At 44.1% G+C, this 21,041-nt stretch overlaps 1 protein-coding gene across 7 annotated transcripts in view; it reads right to left on the bottom strand.

Annotated features, from left to right (window-relative positions):
* Positions 1-3,697: 3,697 nt before the first annotated feature.
* TTF2 (transcription termination factor 2) overlaps positions 3,698-21,041 on the bottom strand; it is a 48,404-nt gene continuing 31,060 nt past the window's right edge. For 5 of the 7 annotated variants that reach the window (XM_032612404.1, XM_032612414.1, XM_032612421.1 and 2 more), the window contains 8 exons: positions 16,353-16,435; positions 15,810-15,943; positions 12,250-12,420; positions 9,855-9,913; positions 8,878-9,028; positions 8,103-8,185; positions 6,208-6,282; positions 3,698-4,556 (listed from right to left, as the gene is read on the bottom strand). In XM_032612404.1, the coding sequence (XP_032468295.1) occupies positions 4,412-4,556; positions 6,208-6,282; positions 8,103-8,185; positions 8,878-9,028; positions 9,855-9,913; positions 12,250-12,420; positions 15,810-15,943; positions 16,353-16,435 (901 nt within the window). In that variant the 3' untranslated portion in view covers positions 3,698-4,411. The remainder of the gene's footprint in view (positions 4,557-6,207; positions 6,283-8,102; positions 8,186-8,877; positions 9,029-9,854; positions 9,914-12,249; positions 12,421-15,809; positions 15,944-16,352; positions 16,436-21,041) is intronic. The other 2 variants (XM_032612436.1, XM_032612444.1) reach the window with 1 other exon arrangement.

Raw genomic sequence — 21,041 nt, 5'->3', positions numbered from 1 at the left:
CTGGCAAATGCCCTAGCCTTTAAGCAACATTAATGGTAACAGTTCCGCTACAGATATTTAAAGCTCATGCGGGGGGTGGGGTGGGGGGTGGGTGGAGTGGGGCTCTTATTTGATCTGTGCTACAGTGGAGTGTAAACCTAGCTGAAAGACTTGGCAAAGCAAGACTGATCTGCAGAGCCCAAGATTCCAAGGTGACGACAAAAAGAAGTCTTAGGATTTAGGAACTGTCCCCAGCGTAACAAAGTGCTTCAGAAACCACCGCTGAGTTGTGAGCACTGAGGCATCAACGAGGTGCAGCAGCATGATGTAAGCTATACCTCTGGTGTTACAGGTAGGAGAAAACGGGCCGCAAATTACAGCCTCCGTCCCCTGGGATGTTGTAACTGGATAAACACCTGGGCCGTCTTGGATAACAAACATACACACACACCTGCCAGCCCACCCATTCTCTAATCTCTAAAATGCAGCAGTCACTCAGCTTTACTCCAGAGGATGTATACCTATGTGTTAGGCTTTTCTCAATTAAGAGGTGGTTGGGTGAAGTGAATGCTAATTAAAAGCAGAATATAGGAAGAGGTGTTTCACTCTTTGCCTTATTAGCTTCTACGTATTGATTTCAATTCCTTCAACACTTCCTCAGAGAAGTCCCCCTTAACTAGGTCAAATCCCTGTTCTAAGCCCTCCCAGCCACGCGGACTCCCCCGCCACTGTAGCACTCATCACAATGGTCACTCGCAGCCACACGTGATGATCTGATTAATGCCTGTCTCCCCTTCTAGGCTGGAAGCCTCAGGAGGACAGGGACTGTTTGGGGTTTTGCTTATCCTTACATTTTCAGTGCCCAGGAGTGCCCTGGCATGTTAAATATATGTTTTTAAATTAATGTATGAATAATTAAGCAGTAAAAGTATTCTTCCCATCCTTCCTTTCATATGTAATCTCTTCCTATGCTCAGATTTAGCTAAGCATTCTGGTAAAAAGGACTCAAGCTAGCGAAGATATCATCTTCCCTGTTCCCTGCTAAGGGTTAGGTCGTTCTTTCATTTCCATCCCCGTCCCCTGGCTACTCACTCCGGTGGTACTTTGTACTATAACTGACGCTAATTTCATTTTTACCTATGAAAACATTTTAATCGAGGTCATATGCCTACAAATTCTAAATTCTTATTGTAATTCTCTTTGTGCTTGAAGGAATGCCTTTTAATTCTTTCTGGCTTTCTCTAGGGCTAGATGCTACATAGCAAATAGCAGTACCATATCCCACTCTGTAAACCCAAATTCTCTCAAGGCATTATGGTAGATATCAAGATTTCAGAACACCAGAGGGGCCACACCGAGCACTGGCATTTCCATGACTATTTGTGCAGGATAATCTGGCCTCATCTTTCAGCCCTGCAGAAGCTACTTCATTGCACAAGACAATCAGAGAGAGGAAAGAGCCCAGTATTTATACGTAGCCATTCCAGATCACATACATGACTGCTAGAGGAAGGGGTCATGTCCCACAAAGACGTCATTCTACCTATTGTGTTCATAATAATTGGATGGCAACAGGAGTCCTTGGTAAGGCTTTAAAGGGCCCAGGTTCCATTCAGCCATGGCACGCACGATGCCCTTTTTTGATTAACACTGCCAAAGAGAAGTCAAACTATAAACCTTTCATGAAGGCAACTCTGTCACATAAGAAATACCTTGTAAACTGGGTGCTCAGCAATGTTGCACTTTGGTGACAGATGTTCACCATCTGGCTCTTTCAGCTGCACCCATGCTTCAATTTTATTCTCATATTCCAAGACCTGGTCCCACAGCAATAACACTAGCATTTGGACGGCACTTCATGGTTAACAAAGCATTTATTGTTCTTGCCTAAGTCTGCTGAGATAGGCAGAGAGATGTAAAAAGAAAATCTGACAGTTATGGTGTCACATAAAGGAAGGCTGGTTGACACTGGCAGAATTCATAGGGCAGCACCTCAATTAGATCACTACATTGTGGGATGCTGCCCACTGCTAGAGGGTACAGAGACCCACCTTGTCATGCCCTGACCTTAAGAAATGGACTCACAGTAACTAAAATGAACGTGAGCCTGAGACAGACACCAGAATGCTACTTATAATTCATGAGACATTTCCACCCCAGGGCGAGGACTGAAGGATGCATGTCTGGTATGACAGTGGTTCCAATTTTTGCTGTATCCGCCTCACATCGCTAGCATCTCCCTGTTATAGGAACACCTACCCAAGACAAGACTGAGTGGATTTGCTAGCTTAGAATCAGAATGAGGAACACTAGAGAAACTATTTAAGATACGAGAAGGAATATCAGAGTAGATTACATTGGCCAATGGGCTCTGAATACCTGAAGATGGTAGGTTATAATCCCTGCAACCATCTTCAGACTAAAAGCAAGAATACCTGAACCTCGAAGTTCACACTGCCTCTCTCCTAAACAGTACCTGGAAAGGACACTGACAGTGTTCACCTAACATGCCTTCTGACTGACATGACCCATCTGTCGATCTGGTCGAATGGGGTATGGTGTGTATGTGCGTTGCTAAATTGCCAGGGGAGCACAGTGAGCTGTATGCTAATCCTCACATCTTACAGATGAAGGAACTGAGGTGCCTGGGGAATCTGCAACTAGCTGAACACCAGACAGTCAGCAAACAGCAGAGGCAGGGTTTGTACGTTCTTGCTGGCCTGGGAGCCACTGCTTCTCAGGGGACACTCCCTTTGCCCTGGTGTGTTGCTCCTACAGCGTAACTCCCGAAGGGTAATCTTACATCCTCCATTTCCCGATTTTACCAGGGACTTCACTACAGCTGCCGAAGTTCTAAAAACAATGCCTACCACAAATGCGGAAACCAAAGTGTAGAGAAGTTAATGATTTTTTCAAGGCTACACCCCAGCTAAGGTGAACCTGGAAGTAGAGTTAAGTCAGAACTCTTCCTTCCAGGCCACCTGTCTTTGCCTCTGTGGGCCTTTAGACCATGTCCTCAGAGGGCACCTTTGCTTAAACAGGCCCCAGTGCCTCAGCGCATACTGTGACTGGCTTAACACAGGGCTTTGTCACCTAATCCTAACTCAAAGGAGGGCAACAGTTCTATCTAGGAAGAAATACAATTCTTTCTAGCAGAAATTAGCTGAGTAAGTGCCAACGGGAAGAAGGGAATCTGAATAGTTTCCCAAAGTAAGAAATTCTCAAGAGTTTGTATTAGTCAGGATACAAACTGCTATACAAACAAACACCCAAGTCTCATGGTTTTAAAAAAAATTATTTCTTGATCATGTCATAGTCCAATGTAGGTGAGCTAGGGTGAGAAGGGAGGCACACACAGGAAGCTTTGTTCCGACGTCGTTCAGGAACTGAGGCTTACCAGTCTGCCAAGGGGTCCGTGGCCAGCAGTAGGTTAAGAATCCCTGACCTAGTGGCTTCACAAGTCTCTAGGGCCCTGCAGTCATCCATCAGTTCCTTTGTATTCAGTGGGCCAACAAGAGAAGAAACAGCACAAAGAATCACTTGCAAGGTTTCAGAAAGGCAGATAAGAGATGACTTACATCACTTCTCTCCATATTCCACTGACTTAGAACTCAGTAATATGGACCCATGTAACTGCAGTGAAGACTAGGAAATGTAGTCTCTGGTGGCCAGGAGGAAAAGGAAATGGGGGTTAGTGAACACAAAGCATTATCTCTGCTACACTGTCAAACACATGTTTATTGGATTATGCCAATGATAATACAAGTACTAAATGACACAATAATACTAAATGAAACAATGATACTAAGTGCTACAAATACTGTAAATTTGTAAAAATACAAATACTAGAAAAATGATACAAAAATTAAAATTTATGACGCAAATACATGATATGATAGCAATATAAAATAATACTAAATGATATGATACCAAATTCTAAATGATACGATGATACAAATACTAACCATCTACATATTACGCAGAGACCTGCTTCTGCTCAGCCCATAAAGAGATGGTTATATGAGCAGCCTCACTGGCAGGAGATGAAGAGATGGGATGGAGCCTGTGTCAGAAAAGGCAGTAACATTGGGTCCCCACCAGCTGAGAAGAGAAAAGCAACAGAGGGCTTTTTGAGCTTTTACTGAAGCTTAGGTACAACTCTCCCAGGGCTGTTTTCCAAATTCTCTAACTCTAAAGCATTTTCTCTTATCTGAAGTCATTTATTGGTTTCTGTGTCACACATTAAATACGTTGATTGACTAACATGACTGGTTAACCAAGTGGTTAACATGGTAACTGATCCTCACTTTGAGGAGGGCTTGAAGGTGAAACTGAATGCCAACGAGAGCTCAAAGGACCAGGGTTAGGTCATTCTCCCCAGATCCTAATACAAACCAACAATGGCACTATTCTGAGCTCCATAAACAGGAAGTTAGATGCCAAAAAGGACTTTGAGATCGGCCAAGGTGAGCTTGGTGACAACTTCTCCAGTTCCTGATAGAATCTGTTTGGCCAAATCTCTCTTTTTTTCTTGGAGCTGCAAGATCTTCTCTTCCACTGTTCCCTCACAAACAAATCTGAAAAAGATAAGCAAATAATCAAAAACCCAAAGCAGCATATCTAATGACATATTCAAACGTCTATTTATGCTTTAGTTTTTTGGGTTTTCTTTTTGCGCTACGTGGGCCTCTCACTGCTGTGGCCTCTCCCGCTGCAGAGCACAGGCTCCGGACGCGCAGGCCCAGCAGCCATGGCTCACGGGCCCAGCAGCCCCGTGGCATGTGGGATCCTCCCGGACCGAGGCACGAACCCGTGTCCCCAGCATCGGCAGGCAGACTCTCAACCACTGCGCTACAAAGGAAGCCCTATGCTTTAGTTTTTAAATGAGATTTCTTCCTTTATTTTTTCTTAGGTTTGATTAAGAACTCTATGTTTAGGAGATCCAAACAACTTAGACTAAATATATATCCATTTAAAGTGATCTGACCTTGGACTTCGCTGGTGGCGCAGTGGTTAAGAATCTGCCTGCCCACGCAGGGGACACGGGTTCAACCCCTGGTCCAGGAAGATCCCACATGTCGTCGAGCAACTAAGCCCGTGAACCACAACTACTGAGCCTGAGAAGAGAGCTAAAGACAAAACAACTGACATAATCACTGTACTTGGTGAATTTTGGAATTCATTGGTGTCCCTTAGCAAGAGTAGCTGCAGTGGAGCGGCGGGAGTAAAAGCCAGTTTGTATAGGTTGAGGAATGAATGGGAAGTTAAGTAAAGATAGACAAGGATTTCTAATTATTCAGAAAACTTAGCCATGAAAAAGAAGGAGAAAAAGAGGTCCATAACTAGACTGTATTGTACAATTAAGGCAGGTTCTGTTGTTGTTTTTAAAGAGAAGAGGGTCTCAAGGACAGGGGCATTCTACAAAATAACTGGCCTGTGCACTTCAAAAATGTCACTGTCATAAAACACAAAGAAAGATTGAGGTGTTGTTCCAGTTAAAGGGGACAAAAGAGTCATGACAATCAAATGCTACACAGGACCTAGAATTTTCTTTGGCTGGGAAGGACATCACTGGGACAAGTGGCAAAATTGAATAAGGTCCATAGATCAGATATGAGTACTGTATTGCTGTTAACATCCTGGTTTTGATAACTTTATTATAGTTATGTAAGAGAATGTCATTTTTAGGAAATGCATATTTCACTATTTAGAGGTAAAGGAGCATCATGTCTGCAACTTACTGTCAAATGGTCCAGAAAAAATCCACACACACACACACACACACACACACACACACACACACACAAGTGTCACAGTGCACAGGAAGTTTTTGGTATTATTCTTGCAATCAAGAACTTTGGGGTATTCTTGTAAGAATTCTTACATTCTTCTCTATATGTCTGGAATTATGTCAAAATAAAAGTTAAAAGAACGAGAGAGAGAGAGAGAGGAAGAGAGGGAGGAGGGAGGAGAGTCCTTTCATGGGCGGCCTTGACTGCATTAAGGCTCAGCATTGTTCATAAGCTTTTCTTCTTCTGCAGGACCAACTCCAAGGTTATCCACAAATTGCTTGTGTTCCCTTCCTGACTGCGAGTACCAAAAAGGATGTGCCCCACAAGCACCGTTAGTACAGTGATCATCAAATACTTTACACATTCTATTAAAACATTACCTGAGAAAAATTTTCATGAAAGGAGACCTTAGTCCTGGAGACCTTTACTTACTTACCTGTGTATGACTACATCTTTCTGCTGCCCTACTCGGTAAATTCGGTCACAAGCTTGATCTTCGAGTGACGGATTCCTGTTAGAAGACAAGTAAAGCTCAAAGGTAATGACATCCTAGACCAGGGGTGGGCAAATCCCATGGGCCAAATGCAGTCCACAGTCCGTTTCTGTATGGCTCTTGTGTTTAAAATGGTTGTTACATTTTTAAAGGTTTGCAAAACAAAACAAAACAAAACAAAAAAACCTACAACAAAGAATATGCAACAGAGACCTATGTAGCTGGCAAAGCCTAAAATATTTACTATCTGGCCTAAAATACTTATAGAAAAAATGTGTAGGTCTCTGTTCTAGTCTATGTGGGACTCAGAAAGCCCCAGATGTCTTCTTGCCCTCTCATGAGAAACCGGGATCAGATTGCTAATAGGAACTCTTAGCACCACCATCAGTTGGAAACTCTTAAGTAACAGAGGTTAAACCAATGCTCAAATCCTGTCACTAACCAGTCGAGTGACTTTGGGCAAGTCATCTAACCACAACCCTCCAGACTTCAGATGGCTACGTGGAAACCGGAGGGCTGGCAAATGATCTCTAATGCCTTTTTCAACTTTAATATTCTAGATTCAACTAAGGAGACTTAATTGGTTTCATTCTTTCTAGGTTCTCGTTATCAATTCCAAACTAGTTTCTCATCTTACCTCTTTAAAATCTTGGATAACATCGCTCAATTCAGAAACCAGCATGATCCCCATTCTGCTTTCCTCACTCACGAGTATAGGGGAGTCCCAAATAACCTAACCACGTTCTCCAGGAAGATAGTAACAGGTTGGCCTGTTTGTGCCCATCTGGGCTGCCTGGAGAATTAACAAATGACAATCTCTGGCACCAGTGCCTGGTGCAGCGATCCCTGACTGGCATCACTGAAAACTCAAAACACGGACAAATTATGACGCTTTCTCCTAGCAATACATGAGTCATTCACTTCGTATCTAGGAAGGATGCTGCCCTACTCCCGGTGTTGACACTATGTGCAGTGAGTCCAAGGCTATGTGTTAAGTGTGTGTCTAACATAATTAAAAAATTCCTTTGCCTTTTCCCTTTGGAGTAACAGTTCTCCCTCTTCACCAAGGCTGAGATTTCCTTGGACGTCAACAAGTATGTCTGAAATACGGTGTTTTGAAGAGATAAAACTCTTCATTGAGTGAAGCAGCTCTTGGCCATAAGGAAAAGCACCCCCTACTCCGCTCTCAGTTTCCATGGAAACAGATGTTAGATTAACAATAAATAGTGAACAGACTATTTTAAATAGTCATTTGAAGCCTTGCTTGCTCAGGAATTCAGGGCCGGCAACTAACCCTACACCAATTTTTTTTCTCTCTCCTTTTTTTAAGTTATTTATTACTTTATTTATTTTTGGCTGTGTTGGGTCTTCGCTGCTGTGCGCGGGCTTTCTCTCTAGTTGCGGCGAGAGGGGACTACTCTTTGTTGCGGTGCGCGGGCTTCTCGTTGCAGGGGCTTCTCTGGTTGCGGAGCACGGGCTCTAGGCACGCGGGCTTCAGTAGTTGCGGCAGATGGGCTCAAGTAGTTGTGGCTCACGGGCTCTAGAGCGCAGGCTCAGTAGTTGTGGTGCATGGGCTTAGTTGCTCCGCGGCATGTGGGATCTTCCCGGACCAGGGATCGAACTTGTGTCCCCTGCACTGGCAGGCGGATTCTTAACCACTGGGCCACCAGGAAAGTCCCTAGCCCTACACCATTTTGATCTGTATCTTATACACATGGATGCACAGAGGCAGCTCCATAATATGAAAGGAACACACTCAATGTAAGAAGTCAGGCCTTACTGCCCCTCTGGTCTCCCTGCTATGCTGTGACAACTCAAGAAAAATCCAGAATCATTACCAGTGCATGTCCAGAAGAAAAAGATGGTTTCCTCCAGTCAGGTTTAGACCAACACCTCCAGCCAAGAGAGAGATTAGCATAACCTTCAAAAGGAAGCACACCATTAACTTTACACAGACTTGGTCTCATAAATCACCTCTCCTCCTTAGCAACACGCTCTTATCAAATTCCCTTCTGCTGTCATAAAGGCACTGTTTGCAAACTCTGAGATCCTATCTCCCATGCCTCACCTTTGAGAAAATTCTCATTTAACCTTTTTTTGGTGAGTCATTCTCAAAACATTAATTGTGCACCTGCCGGAATATATGAATACTACCATTTAGAGCACCGGGGGTGGTTAGCTCAATAAACTCTCCATCAACCCGATTCTGTCTGTTCCATCAGTCCTCCGACCCCTGCCATGATTCTCCTGCCATCACTCAACTAATGCTTTCCAAATTTGCATTATCCATAATTAGATGCCTTTGTTCTCCCACTTCCCTCCATCTTTCCTCATATCAAGATCCCACCCATCCTTCCAGGCTTGTCTCCTCCACAAAGAGTCTCTTGAACCTAACCAGCTATGTTCTTACTCTCTTTTTAGCCCTCATAGTTTATTCTCTTAGAGAATTTGCACACTTTGATATGTACCCCCCAATAAATGTCAAAGGAATCAAGAACACCTGGAGGGGTCAAAGCTATGAATATTTTTGAATCGAGCTATGTTAAAATTTTCTCTGTATAACTGGGAACAATTTGCTCTTGATTACAGAGCTCTGCTCTGATCAGCTTGTACCTGAGGGCCCCTGGATTTATTAAATGCCTCCACCAAGTCCATTCTCTGTTTGGGGTTAACAGAGCCATCGATGGTGGAATAAGTCAGTCCATGCCTCTTAAGGTGCAAGGTTACAACCTTCAGCATGCTGGTCCACTGAGAGACGATGACACTGGAAGGAAGGATAAACAGAAAACCAATGCCCCTGAATAGATGAAACAAACTCATCCGCAGGGCTTTAATGCCTGCTATTCGTACAACTCAGCTATCAAATGTGGACGAGGAAAGGCCTTCTGCTACCTAAGCGTACACACGTCGGTGACACTATAAGATTACAATATTTCCAGCTATTTCTAGATCCAGTCTACAACTTACTTTGTGCAAAATGAAGTCAGAATGAAGTGGTGGCTAAGCTAAAGTACTGGCCGCAGCCTCTGATTATCTGGGGCCTAGTGCGTATCCACAGGAGGTCTGCACTCCTGCAAAGGGGTACAGGCCCCTCCCTTTGCCAGTCAGAACCATAAGCTGCTAGGGCTTCTCTGTTCCCCCCATGCTGTGCTTTAATTAGAGTTTTATGTGTTTAAATCAAAATATTTCCGATCTACAAATGCATTGAATAGCACACAGTAAAGTCAAACAACGAATGAACCTCCCATATCCACGTCCCCAGCTTAGGAATGTCCCCAGCACCATGGGGGCTCCCGGTCTGACCCCACTCTTCTCCCTCCCTCGCCCACCTATTACTCTCTTGCTTTTCTTGAGATGCTTCTTCTCTGCTCTTACTCAGTTTACTCGGATCCTCTAGGGATTGCCCTTTCAACCAGTGCCACAAACATTTTAATTAGAAATCAAAGGGAATCTGTGCTGTAACCCGAGTGCTTGATTCAAGCATGACTCAAGGTCCTTGATATAAAAAGCGAAGATTTATAACTACCCACAATATTAAATTTTCTAGCGTAATTACAAGCAATGCTTGGATAATGAAATAACACATTTACCTCTTTTGGGACCCTGAATTTCTTCGGATTGCCTCCAATTCTGCCAACAGAGATGAAATCTGGGAAAAGATGGAATTAACATACAGAGGTTTAAGCAAATTTGCTTTTCTCCATGCGCTGAATTAAAGAACCGGTCTCCTCCAGAGCCTCTCGGCTTCTGGTCTTACTCCTCTCTAGTTCCCTTTCCTCTCTGCAGCCAGAGTGCTATTTCCAAAATGTCAGTTTCTCATTTTCCTCCTCTGGCTGAAGCCCCTGCAGTGGCTTCCCGCTGAGAATAAAGCCCAAGCTCCGTACAGTGGCCTCCCAGGTCCTTGCCACCTTGCCTTCCGCTCACATCTCCAGCTTCAACCCTCACTACGCGCTCTTCAAATGATGCTCGGGTGATACCAGCATTCTCCCTCCACTAAGCCATGCTTTGTCTCATCTTTGTCCATTCTGTTCCCTCTGCCTAGGACAGCCTTACGTGTCAGTTTCTTGGACGCCCTCTCCAATCCCAGGAGCCCACTGCCTACATGCTACGATGCCACCTTTTCTTTCTATTATCATGGTCTTTTTCATACTATATATTAATTGCTTGTTAGTCATCTCTTGCTTTCATGGCCGGAGATGCTCCGAAGAGGCAGAGCCAGCGTACGTCTGGTTCATTTCTGCACCCTTAGCACTCGGCATATTGCTGGACCAGAGAAGATACCATCCTAACATTTGCAGAAGGAGAAAGTGAAAGAGCTTGACCCAGTTTGAGGCCTGCTGCAAACTGTGTTGAAGAAGAGAACCTGTCCAGACTGAGGAATACTTGCTCAAGCTTCACGACAATCTCTCTTTACCAAAATTGCTCAGGGCATATTCAAGTCTATGAGGGACCAGGCGATAAGAACACAGGGGCAGGACTCTGGAGAGCAGCTGGCCTCATTCTTCCTGACTGCTAATGTGAATGACCTTTCCAAAGGCTCTAAAGTTCATCCCAGAATGGAGGAAGAGGACGAAAATTAGACCAAGAAACAGGAGATGAAGAGAGTTCTTACTCTGCCATTACAGGGCTGGATCACCTTGGAACTCCCAGTTAAGAGCACAGCTTCCTCATCAGTAAAAAGGGGCTGAGCCAGAGGAACTGAGGTGCCCTTAGCTCTTCCATTCTACGCCGTCGTGGTGCTAGTGGCAACCTGTTGAGGCCCCCGCGTAAGGCTGCGCTCCCACCTGAACAAACCCGCTGATGCCTGGGCAGGAAGACAGTCACAGGACCGTACCATTTTGAATTAGTAGGAAGGAAAAAAGCAGGTACACGAAGTGCCTGGTGTCTTGCCAAGGTTGTGGAAAGTTCTCGAACTGCCTCAAGAAAAACCTGGCGATAGGTATTTTGAAAAAAAATGCAGTGGGAGAGCAGGATTCATGGGCTGTGAGCTGGGGCCAAATTCTAATAACGTTCTGTATGAGTTTAGGTTTGTGCCACCAAACAAAACTCCCTTCCTCACGTGAAACCACCTTAAGTGGTTTGAACTACGATTAATGGGTTCACATTAAGAACCTTGTGAACGATGACCTGAGTATCAGACAAGTTGTTAGGAAAACAAATTATTAGGAACATGAATTTTAACCCAATAGCTAACTGAGGGTGGGTGCTAGGGCCTGAAGTCCGGCCACATGTGGTGCCCTTATGTTTCTCTCGGTTACTGATGGTGAAGACCTAGGTAAATATTTTAAAAATCTAATTAAAAGTAATCCTTTGGTAAAACCATTCCCCTGGCAGTGACCTCCTTTCCAGTTACATCTTTTAAAGCCTTTGAAGAGAGGCTGAGGCAGCCTCAGAAAGCAGGAGAGAGGGAACCCAGCCCTCAGGGCAGGCGAGACAATGGGCAGGTTCCAAGTGAGCCAGTGGAGAGGCAGGACACACACCCCGGCCTTCCTCTGATAGAACCCTTCAGTTCTTAAAACATTCAATGAAAACAGAACAGTGACTAATGAGGAGAGGCTGGTAGGAAACAAACCCGGCAGATGGAAGCCTCTCAACAAAGCAAAGCAACTGGCGCTCAGACGTATTACACAGTCTCGAGGCTCAGGCCTTCGTTGTTTTCCCAAAACAAACTGCTCACTTGCTTGGGCCTTGTGACCGGCATACACCTGACAGGCTCCTTCCACAGGAATCCATGCCAGAAATCTGCCCTGATGTCAGGTCGGTCCAAGCCACTCTCTGAAAGCCCACTATGTAATAAGACTTCAGTTTTATTCATCAAATCAAACTAGAATTTAAGACTGGAGGGAGAATTTGACCAGCCAACATCTAACAGCTCCAGCTCTGCTGTCAAATGACTGGGCTGGCTTGGACAAATGTGGCGCTCTCACTCAGGGAAATGTATAAGGAGGCAAAGTCTTTCTACTACAATAGAGGTCATCATACTACCTTGGTGCTCTCTCTCCTGTCGTCAAAAAGCTCCACATTGAAGCATTTGCCGTTAAGGGAAATGGAGGCAGACGGCTCTGAGTTGTGGAATTCGGACAAAGTCAAGTCTCTGAGCTGCTCTTCCAGGGAAAGGACCAGGCCTTCACTCTTCAGCTCTTTCAGATCCAGGGCCTGAGCAGAATCAGACAGGGGAAAGAGCAGATGGGCGGTTGAGGCAGCAAGGCATATGACCTGCCAAAGTGCTAACTGTTTAACACAGCACATGGCAAAATGTCTCATAATCTACCATCGGTATCTCCTCGGGTAAACCCAGATTAAAATGTAATCTTGCAAGCTTTTTCACCAGATCAAAAATAAATCAAGGGACTTCCCTGGTGGCGCAGTGGTTAAGAATCCGCCTGCCAATGCAGAGGACACGGGTTCAATCCCCGGTCCGGGAAGATCCCACATGCTGCGGAGCAACTAAGCCCATGCGCCACAACTACTGAAGCCCGCGTGAGCCTAGAGCCCGTGCTCCGCAGCAAGAGAAGCCACTGCAATGAGAAGCCCACGCACCGCAACGAAGAGTAGCCCCTGCTCGCCATAACTAGAGAAAGCCCATGCGGAGCAACGAAGACCCAACGCAATCAAAAATAATTTTAAAAAAAAGGAATCCATTTAATAAATCAATCAATCAAATGATGGAACTTCTTAGATAGTTGCCAGATTGCAAGATCTTTCTATTTTCCCCAGCTAGAACAGTACAGTTAATTAAGTTATTGATAATCAAGATGCAATTTGCTACCAAAAAAAAGATACATTACTATAGCACCTCAAAAGAATAACATACTTCAATAAAAGTTTTTTTAATAAAAGAAAAAATTTTCAAGTACCAGGAGTAGTCCTTTTTCTGTTCATAAAAATAACATATGCTCATTTTAGAAAATCTGGAAAAGTTCAGAAGAGTATAAAGAAAGTAAGAATCCTTGATAACCAAGGAGAAAATAAATTTTAACTGCCAAGAGAAAAAAAAAAGAATAACATATGCCCCCCTTTTTTTTTAAATTGAAGTATATTTACAATATTGTGTTAGTTTCTGGTGTACAGCAAAGTGATTCCCTTATACATAAATACTCACACACACCTATATATTCTCTTTCAGATTCTTTTCCATTAAAGGTTATTATAAGATTTTTTTAGGGGCTTCCCTGGTGGCGCAGTGGTTGAGAGTCCGCCTGCCGATGCAGGGGACACGGGTTCGTGCCCCGGTCCGGGAGGATCCCACATGCCGCAGAGCGGCTGGGCCCGTGAGCCGTGGCCGCTGGGCCTGCATGTCCGGAGCCTGTGCTCCACAGCGGGAGAGGCCACAACAGTGAGAGGCCCGCGTACCGCAAAAATAAATAAATAACTAAAATAACATTTTAAAAAAAAAAGATTTTTTTATTTTGGCTGCACCACGTGGCTTGCAGGATCTTCGTTTCCCGACCAGAGATCAAACCCAGGCCCTGGAAGTGAAAGCACCAAGTCCTAACCACTGGAGCGCCAGGGAATTCCCAGGTTATTACAAGATATTGAGTTTAGTTCCCTGTGCTATACAGTAGGTCCCTGTTGTTTACCTATTCAACATATAGTATTGTGTATATGTTAATCCCAAACTCCTATTTATCCCTTCCTCACCACCCTCTGCTATCCCGTTTGGTAACCATAAGTTTGTTTTCTATGTTTGTGAGTCTATTTCTGTTTTGTAAATAAGGTCATTTGTATCATTTTTTTTAGATTCCACAAATAAGTGATAGCATATGATATTTGCCTTTGATTACTTAATATGATAATCCCTAGTCCCATCCATGTTGCTGCAAATGGCATTATTTCATTCTCTTTTTATGGCTGAGTAATATTCCATTATAAGTATATGTGTGTGTATATACACACACACACACACACACACACACACACAAGCACCACATCTTCTTTATCCATCCATCTGTTGATAGACATTTAGGTTGCTTCCATGTCTTGGCTATTGTAGATAATGCTGTAATGAATATGAACATTAGAGTGCATATATCTTTTTGAATTAGTTTTCTCCAGATATGTGCCCAGGAGTGGGACTGCTGGATTATATGGTAACTCTATTTTTAGTTTTTTAAGGGTCCTCCATACTGTTCTCCAAGAGTGGCTGCACCCATTTAGACTCCCACCAACAGTGTAGGAGGGTTCCTTTTTCTCCACACCCTCTCCAGCATTTATTGTTGGTCAACTTTTTTTTTTTTTTTTTGCGGTATGCGGGCCTCTCACTGCTGTGGCCTCTCCCGTTGCGGAGCACAGGCTCCAGACGCACAGGCCCAGCGGCCATGGCTCAGGGGCCCAGCCGCTCCGCGGCATGTGGGATCTTCCTGGACCGGGGCACGAACCCGTGTCCCCTGCATCAGCAGGCGGACTCTCAACCACTGCGCCACCAGGGAAGCCCTGTTGGTCAACTTTTTAATGATGGCCATTCTGACTGGTGTGAGGTGAGGACCTCATTATGGTTGTGATTTGCATTTCTCTAATAATTAGTGACACTGAGCATCTTTTCACGTGCCTCTTGGCCATCTATATGTCTTTGGTGAAATATCTATTTAGGTCTTCTGCCCATTTTTTGATTGGGTTGCTTGTTTTTTTGCTATTAAGCTGTATGAGCTGTTTGTGTATTTCGGAAATTAATCCCTTGTTGGTAGCATTGTTTGCAAATATTTTCTTCCGTTCTGTGGGTTGTCTTTTCGTTTTGTTTATGATTTCCTTTGCTGTGCAAAAGCTTTTAAGTTTAATTAGGTCCCATTTGTTTATTTTTGCTTTTATTTCCATTTCTCTAGGAGAGAGATACAAAAAAATATTGCTGCGATTTATGTCAGAGTGTTCTGCCTATGACATATTCCTCTTAATTACAGATGTGCCTCTATCCAATATCAAGACAACTTTAAATACTTGAGTTTTCATACCTAGACTTAACACTAGTAGTTAAATAAGCTTTATGACATCCTAAAATACCAAAGTATTCATATATGGCTTCCTTTTTAACAAGATGCCATTTTCTATTCTAAACTAAAGCTTATTTAAACAAACCAGGGACTTCCCTGGTGGTCCAGCGGTTAAGACTCCATGCTCCTAATGCAGGCGGCCCGGGTTTGATCCCTGGTCAGGGAACTAGATCCTGCATGCCGCAACTAAAGATCCCGAATGCTGCAACTAAAGATCCCCGCATGTCACAACTAAGAAGATCCCACACCCTGCAACGAAGATCCCACATGCCGCAAATAAGACCCAGTGCAGCCAATTAATTAATTAATTAGTTAATTAAAGAAAAATAATAAAACAAATAATAAAAACTGTTCTCAACATCATGGGAATTATCTCAAGGTCAATAAAGATTAATATAAAATAAAGTAAAATAAAGAGTCTTCTCCTTCCTATCCCACCAGAAAACAAAATACACTCAAACCCCATTTTCCTTGATCCAGCAGACTGGATCCCAGTTTCAGGAGACTGAGGTGGACTTCTCCACAGCCCCTCTGGGGTCCCACACAAGCGGCTTTGCTTACCGACTTCAGTAGAGAAAGATGACAACAACACTGGCGGAGTCTCAGCAACTGTGACAGTATGTGGGCGGTGCTAGATGTCTGCGAGTCTGCTGCCACGGAGAGCCCAGGCCCACTGGACCCAAACTCCTGGGCCACTTCCAAGAAGGAAAACAGACACAGGAAATAATACAGGGTTTAAAACAGAAATATGGGGAAGAACCATGAACTAAATGAGGAGATTTTAAACTTCTTTGATCGGAGGGTCAATCATATAGTTTTAGCTCACTTCTCTACCAATTAGAGAAGTACAAAATACTGGTTTTCTTTATAGACCTACTTGTATTTTAATCAAACAGATTTTGAAAATAACTAAAAAGAAGTTTAGATCACCAGGTCTGGTGCCTGCACGTCAGTGGATTTTACTTTGGTTTGAGATTCCAAGCTAAGGTCAAGTCTCTGCAATCAAGGATTCATGACCCCTCCCCCCCCATTTCTGTAAGTTTACCAGATCTGCATCCACATTCTCATGAGTTTTCTGTATTTGTTAAGTGTCCCACTGCTTACCTCTACTGAATGGATTATCAGGGCTTCTTCCAGATTGGCCGCCCCCACTTTCATGTCTTTTTAGATAGGATTGCAGAGCTGACCTGCCTCAGATTAAACGAAAATGCACATAAAATGGTCGTTAAGACCAAACAGGTTTGCAGGTTTACATTGTAAACCTGTAAACAGGTTTACAATGGTCAGTGTTTAACTGTGTTTGCGGTAGGACCTTGAAAAATTGTAAAAGCGAACTTGTTAAACGAAGGTAGGCTCACAGCAAGCATTGGGCAAAGGTAATAAAAAATAATTACTTGGGGGGACCTTGAAGATGGCGGAAGAGTAAGACGCGGAGATCGCCTTCCTCCCCACGGATACACCAGAAATACATCCACACGTGGAACAACTCCTACAGAACTCCTACTGAAGGCTGGCAGAAGACCTCAGACCTCCCAAAAGGCAAGAAACTCCCCACGTAACTGGGTAGGGCAAAAGAAAAAACAGAGACAAAAGAATAAGGACGGCACCTGCACCAGTGGGAGGGAGCTGTGAAGGAGGAAAAGTTTCCACACACTAGGAAGCCCCTCCGCGGGCGGAGACTGCGGGAGGCAGAGGGGGGAGTTTCGGGACCGCGGAGTAGTGCACAGCGACGGGTGCGGAGGGCAAAGCGGGGAGATTCCTGCACAGACGATCGGTGCCGACCAGCACTCACCAACCCGAGAGGCTTGTCTGCTCACCCGCCGGGGCGGGCGGGGCTGCGAGCTGAGGCTCGGGTTTTGGTTTTGGACGGACCTCAGGGAGAGGACTGGGGTTGGCGGCTTGAACATAGCCTGAAGGGGTTAGTGCACCACGACTAGCCGGGAGGGAGTTCGGGGAAAAGCCTGCACCGGCCGAAGAGGCAAGAGACTTTTTCTTCCCTCTGTTTCCTGGTGCGCGAGGAGAGGGGTTTAAGAGCGCTGCTTAAAGGAACTCCAGAGACGGGCGCGAGCCGCGGCTAAAAGCGCAAACCCCAGAGACGGGCGCGAGCCGCGGCTGAAAGCGCAAACCCCAGAGACGGGCGGGAGACGCTAAGGCTGCTGCTGCCGCCACCAAGGGGCCTGTGTGCGAGCACAGGTCACTCTCCACACCCCTCTTCCGCGGAGCCTGTGCAGCCCGCCACTGCCAGGTTCCCGGGATCCAGGGACAACTTCCCCGGGAGTACGCACGGCGGGTCTCAGGCTGGTGCAACATCACGCCGGCCTCTGCCGCAACGTCACGCTGCCTCTGCAGCCACAGGCCCGCCCCGCACGTAGTGCCCCTCCTACCCCCATCCCCCAACCCCCGGCCTGAGTGAGCCGGAGGCCCCGAATCAGCGGCTCCTTTAACCCCGTCCTGTCTGAGCGAAAAAACAGACGCCCTCCAGCGACCTACACGCAGAGGCAGGGCCAAATCCAAAGCTGAGCTCCTGTGAGCTGTGAGAACAAAGAAGAGAAAGGGAAATCTCTCCCAGCAGCCACAGAAGCAGCGGATTAAAGCTCCACAATCAACTTGATATACCCTGCATCTGTGGAATACCTGAATAGACAAGGAATGATCCCAAATTGAAGAGGTGGAATTTAGGAGCGAGATCTATGATTTTTTTCCCTTTTCCTCTTTTTGTGAATGTGTACGTGTATGCTTCTGTGTGAGATCCTGTCTGTATACTCTTGCTTCCACCATTTGTCCTAGGGCTCTATCCGTCCATGACTTTTTTTTAAAAATTCTTTTTCTTAATAATTAAGTTTAATTGTAATAACTTTATTATACTTTACCTTCGTTCTTTCTTTCTTTCCTTCCTTCCTTCCCTCCTTTAGACAACGAAACACCCCAAATTGAGGAGGTGGTCTCAGGGAGCAGGATTTATGATTTTTCCCCCTTTACCTCTTTTTGTGAAGGTGTATGTGTATGCTTCTGTGTAAGATTTTCTCTGTATAGCTTTGCTTCCAACATTTGTCCTAAGGTTCTATCCGTCCCTTTTTTTTTTTTTTTCTAAATATTTTTTAATTCAATAACTATATTATACTTTATTTTATTTTTACTGTATCATCTTTCTTTCTGTCTTTTTTCCTTCTTTCCCTCCTTCCTTCCTTCCTCCCTCCCTCCCTCCCTCCCTCCTTTCTTTCCTTCTTTGCTTCTTTCTTCCTTCCTTCCTTTCCTCCTTTCCTTCTTTCTTTACTCATACTTCTACTAATTCTCCCTACTTTTTCTCCCTTTTATTCTGAGCTGTGTGGATGAAAGGCTCTTGGTGCTCCAGCCAGGAGTCAGGGCTCTGCCTCTGAGGTAGGAGAGCCAACTTCAGGACACTGGTCAACAAGAGACCTCCCAGCTCCACATAATATTAAACGGTGGAAATATCCCAGAGACCTCCATCTTAACACCAGCACCCAGCTTCACTCAACGACCAGCAAGCCACAGTGCTGGACAACCTATGCCAAACAACTAGCAAAACAGGAACACAACCCCACCCATTAGCAGAGAGGCTGCCTAAAACCATAATAAGGCCACAGACACCCCAAAACACACCACCAGACGTGAACCTGCCCACTAGAGAGACAAGATCCAGCCTCATCCAGCACAACACAGGCACTAGTCCCCTCCACCAGGAAGCCTACACAACCCACTGAAACAACCTTAGCCACTGGAGACAGACATCAAAAACAACGGGAACTACGAAAGTGCAGCCTGCAAAAAGGAGACCCCAAACACAGTAAGATAAGCAAAATGAGAAGACAGAAAAACACACAGCAGATGAAGGAGCAAGATAAAAACCCACCAGACCTAACAAATGAAGAGGAAATAGGCAATCTACCTGAAAAAGAATTCAGAATAATGATAGTAAGGATGATCCGAAATCTTGGAAGTAGAATGGACAAAATGCAAGAAACAGTTAACAAGGACCTACAAGAACTAAAGATGAAACAAGCAACGATGAACAATGCAATAAATGAAATTAAAATCACTCTAGATAGGATCAATAGCAGAATAACTGAGGCAGAAGAACGGATAAGTGACCTGGAAGATAAAGTAGTGGAAATAACTACTGCAGAGCAGAATAAAGAAAAAAGAATGAAAAGAACTGAGGACAGTCTCAGAGACCTCTGGGACAACATGAAACGCACCAACATTCGAATTATAGGGGTTCCAGAAGAAGAAGAAAGAAAGAAAGGGACTGAGAAAATATTTGAAGAGATTATAGTTGAAAACTTCCCTAATATGGGAAAGGAAATAGTTAATCAAGTCCAGGAAGCACAGAGGGTCCCATACAGGATAAACACAAGGAGAAACACGCCAAGACACATATTAATCAAACTGTCAAAAATTAAATACAAAGAAAGCATATTAAAAGCAGCAAGGGAAAAACAACAAATAACACACAAGGGAATCCCCATAAGGTTAACAGCTGATCTCTCAGCAGAAACCCTACAAGCCAGAAGGGAGTGGCAGGACATACTGAAAGTGCTGAAGGAGAATAGCCTGCAACCAAGACTACTCTACCCAGCAAGGATCTCATTCAGATTTGATGGAGAAATTAAAACCTTTACAGACAAGCAAAAGCTGAGAGAGTTCAGCACCACCAAACCAGCTTTACAACAAATGCTAAAGGAACTTCTCTAGACACGAAACACAAGAGAAGGAAATGACCTATAGTAGCGAACCCAAAACAATATATAAAATGGAAATAGGAACATACATATCGATAATTACCTTAAATGTAAATGGACTAAATGCTCCCACCAAAAGACACAGATTGGCTGAATGGATACAAAAACAAGACCCTTATATATGCTGTCTACAAGAGACCCACTTCAGAACTAGAGACACATACAGACTGAAAGTAAGGGGATGGAAAAAGATATTCCATGCAAATGGAAACCAAAAGAAAGCTGGAGTAGCAATTCTCATATCAGACAAAATAGACTTTAAAATAAGGACTATTAAAAGGGACAAAGAAGGACACTACATAATGATCAAGGGATCGATCCAAGAAGAAGATATAACAATTGTAAATATTTATGCACCCAACATAGGAGCACCTCAATACATAAGGCAAATACTAACAACCATAAAAGGGGAGATCAACAGTAACACATTCATAGTAGGGGACTTTAACACCCCACTTTCACCCATGGACAGATCATCCAAAATGAAAATAAATAAGGAAACACAAGCTTTAAATGATACATTAAACAAGATGGACTTAATTGATATTTATAGGACACTCCATCCAAAAACAACAGAATACACATTTTTCTCAAGTGCTCATGGAACATTCTCCAGGATAGATCATATCTTGGGTCACAAATCAAGCCTTGGTAAATTTAAGAAAACTGAAATTGTATCAAGTATCTTTTCCGACCACAATGCCATGAGACTAGATATCAATTACAGGAAAAGATCTGTAAAAAATACAAACACATGGAGGCTAAACAATACACTACTTAATAATGAAGTGATCACTGAAGAAATCAAAGGGGAAATAAAAAAATACCTAGAAACAAATGACAATGGAGACACAACGACCCAAAACCTATGGGATGCAGCAAAAGCAGTTCTAAGGGGGAAGTTTATAGCAATACAAGCCCACCTTAAGAAGCAGGAAACATCTCGAATAAACAACCTAACCTTGCACCTCAAGCAATTAGAGAAAGAAGAACAAAAAAACCCCAAAGCTAGCAGAAGGAAAGAAATCATAAA

The sequence above is a fragment of the Phocoena sinus genome, chromosome 1, assembly GCF_008692025.1.
Source record: "Phocoena sinus isolate mPhoSin1 chromosome 1, mPhoSin1.pri, whole genome shotgun sequence".
Taxonomy (NCBI): Eukaryota; Metazoa; Chordata; class Mammalia; order Artiodactyla; family Phocoenidae; genus Phocoena; species Phocoena sinus.
This window is presented reverse-complemented; position numbering and strand designations above follow the sequence as displayed.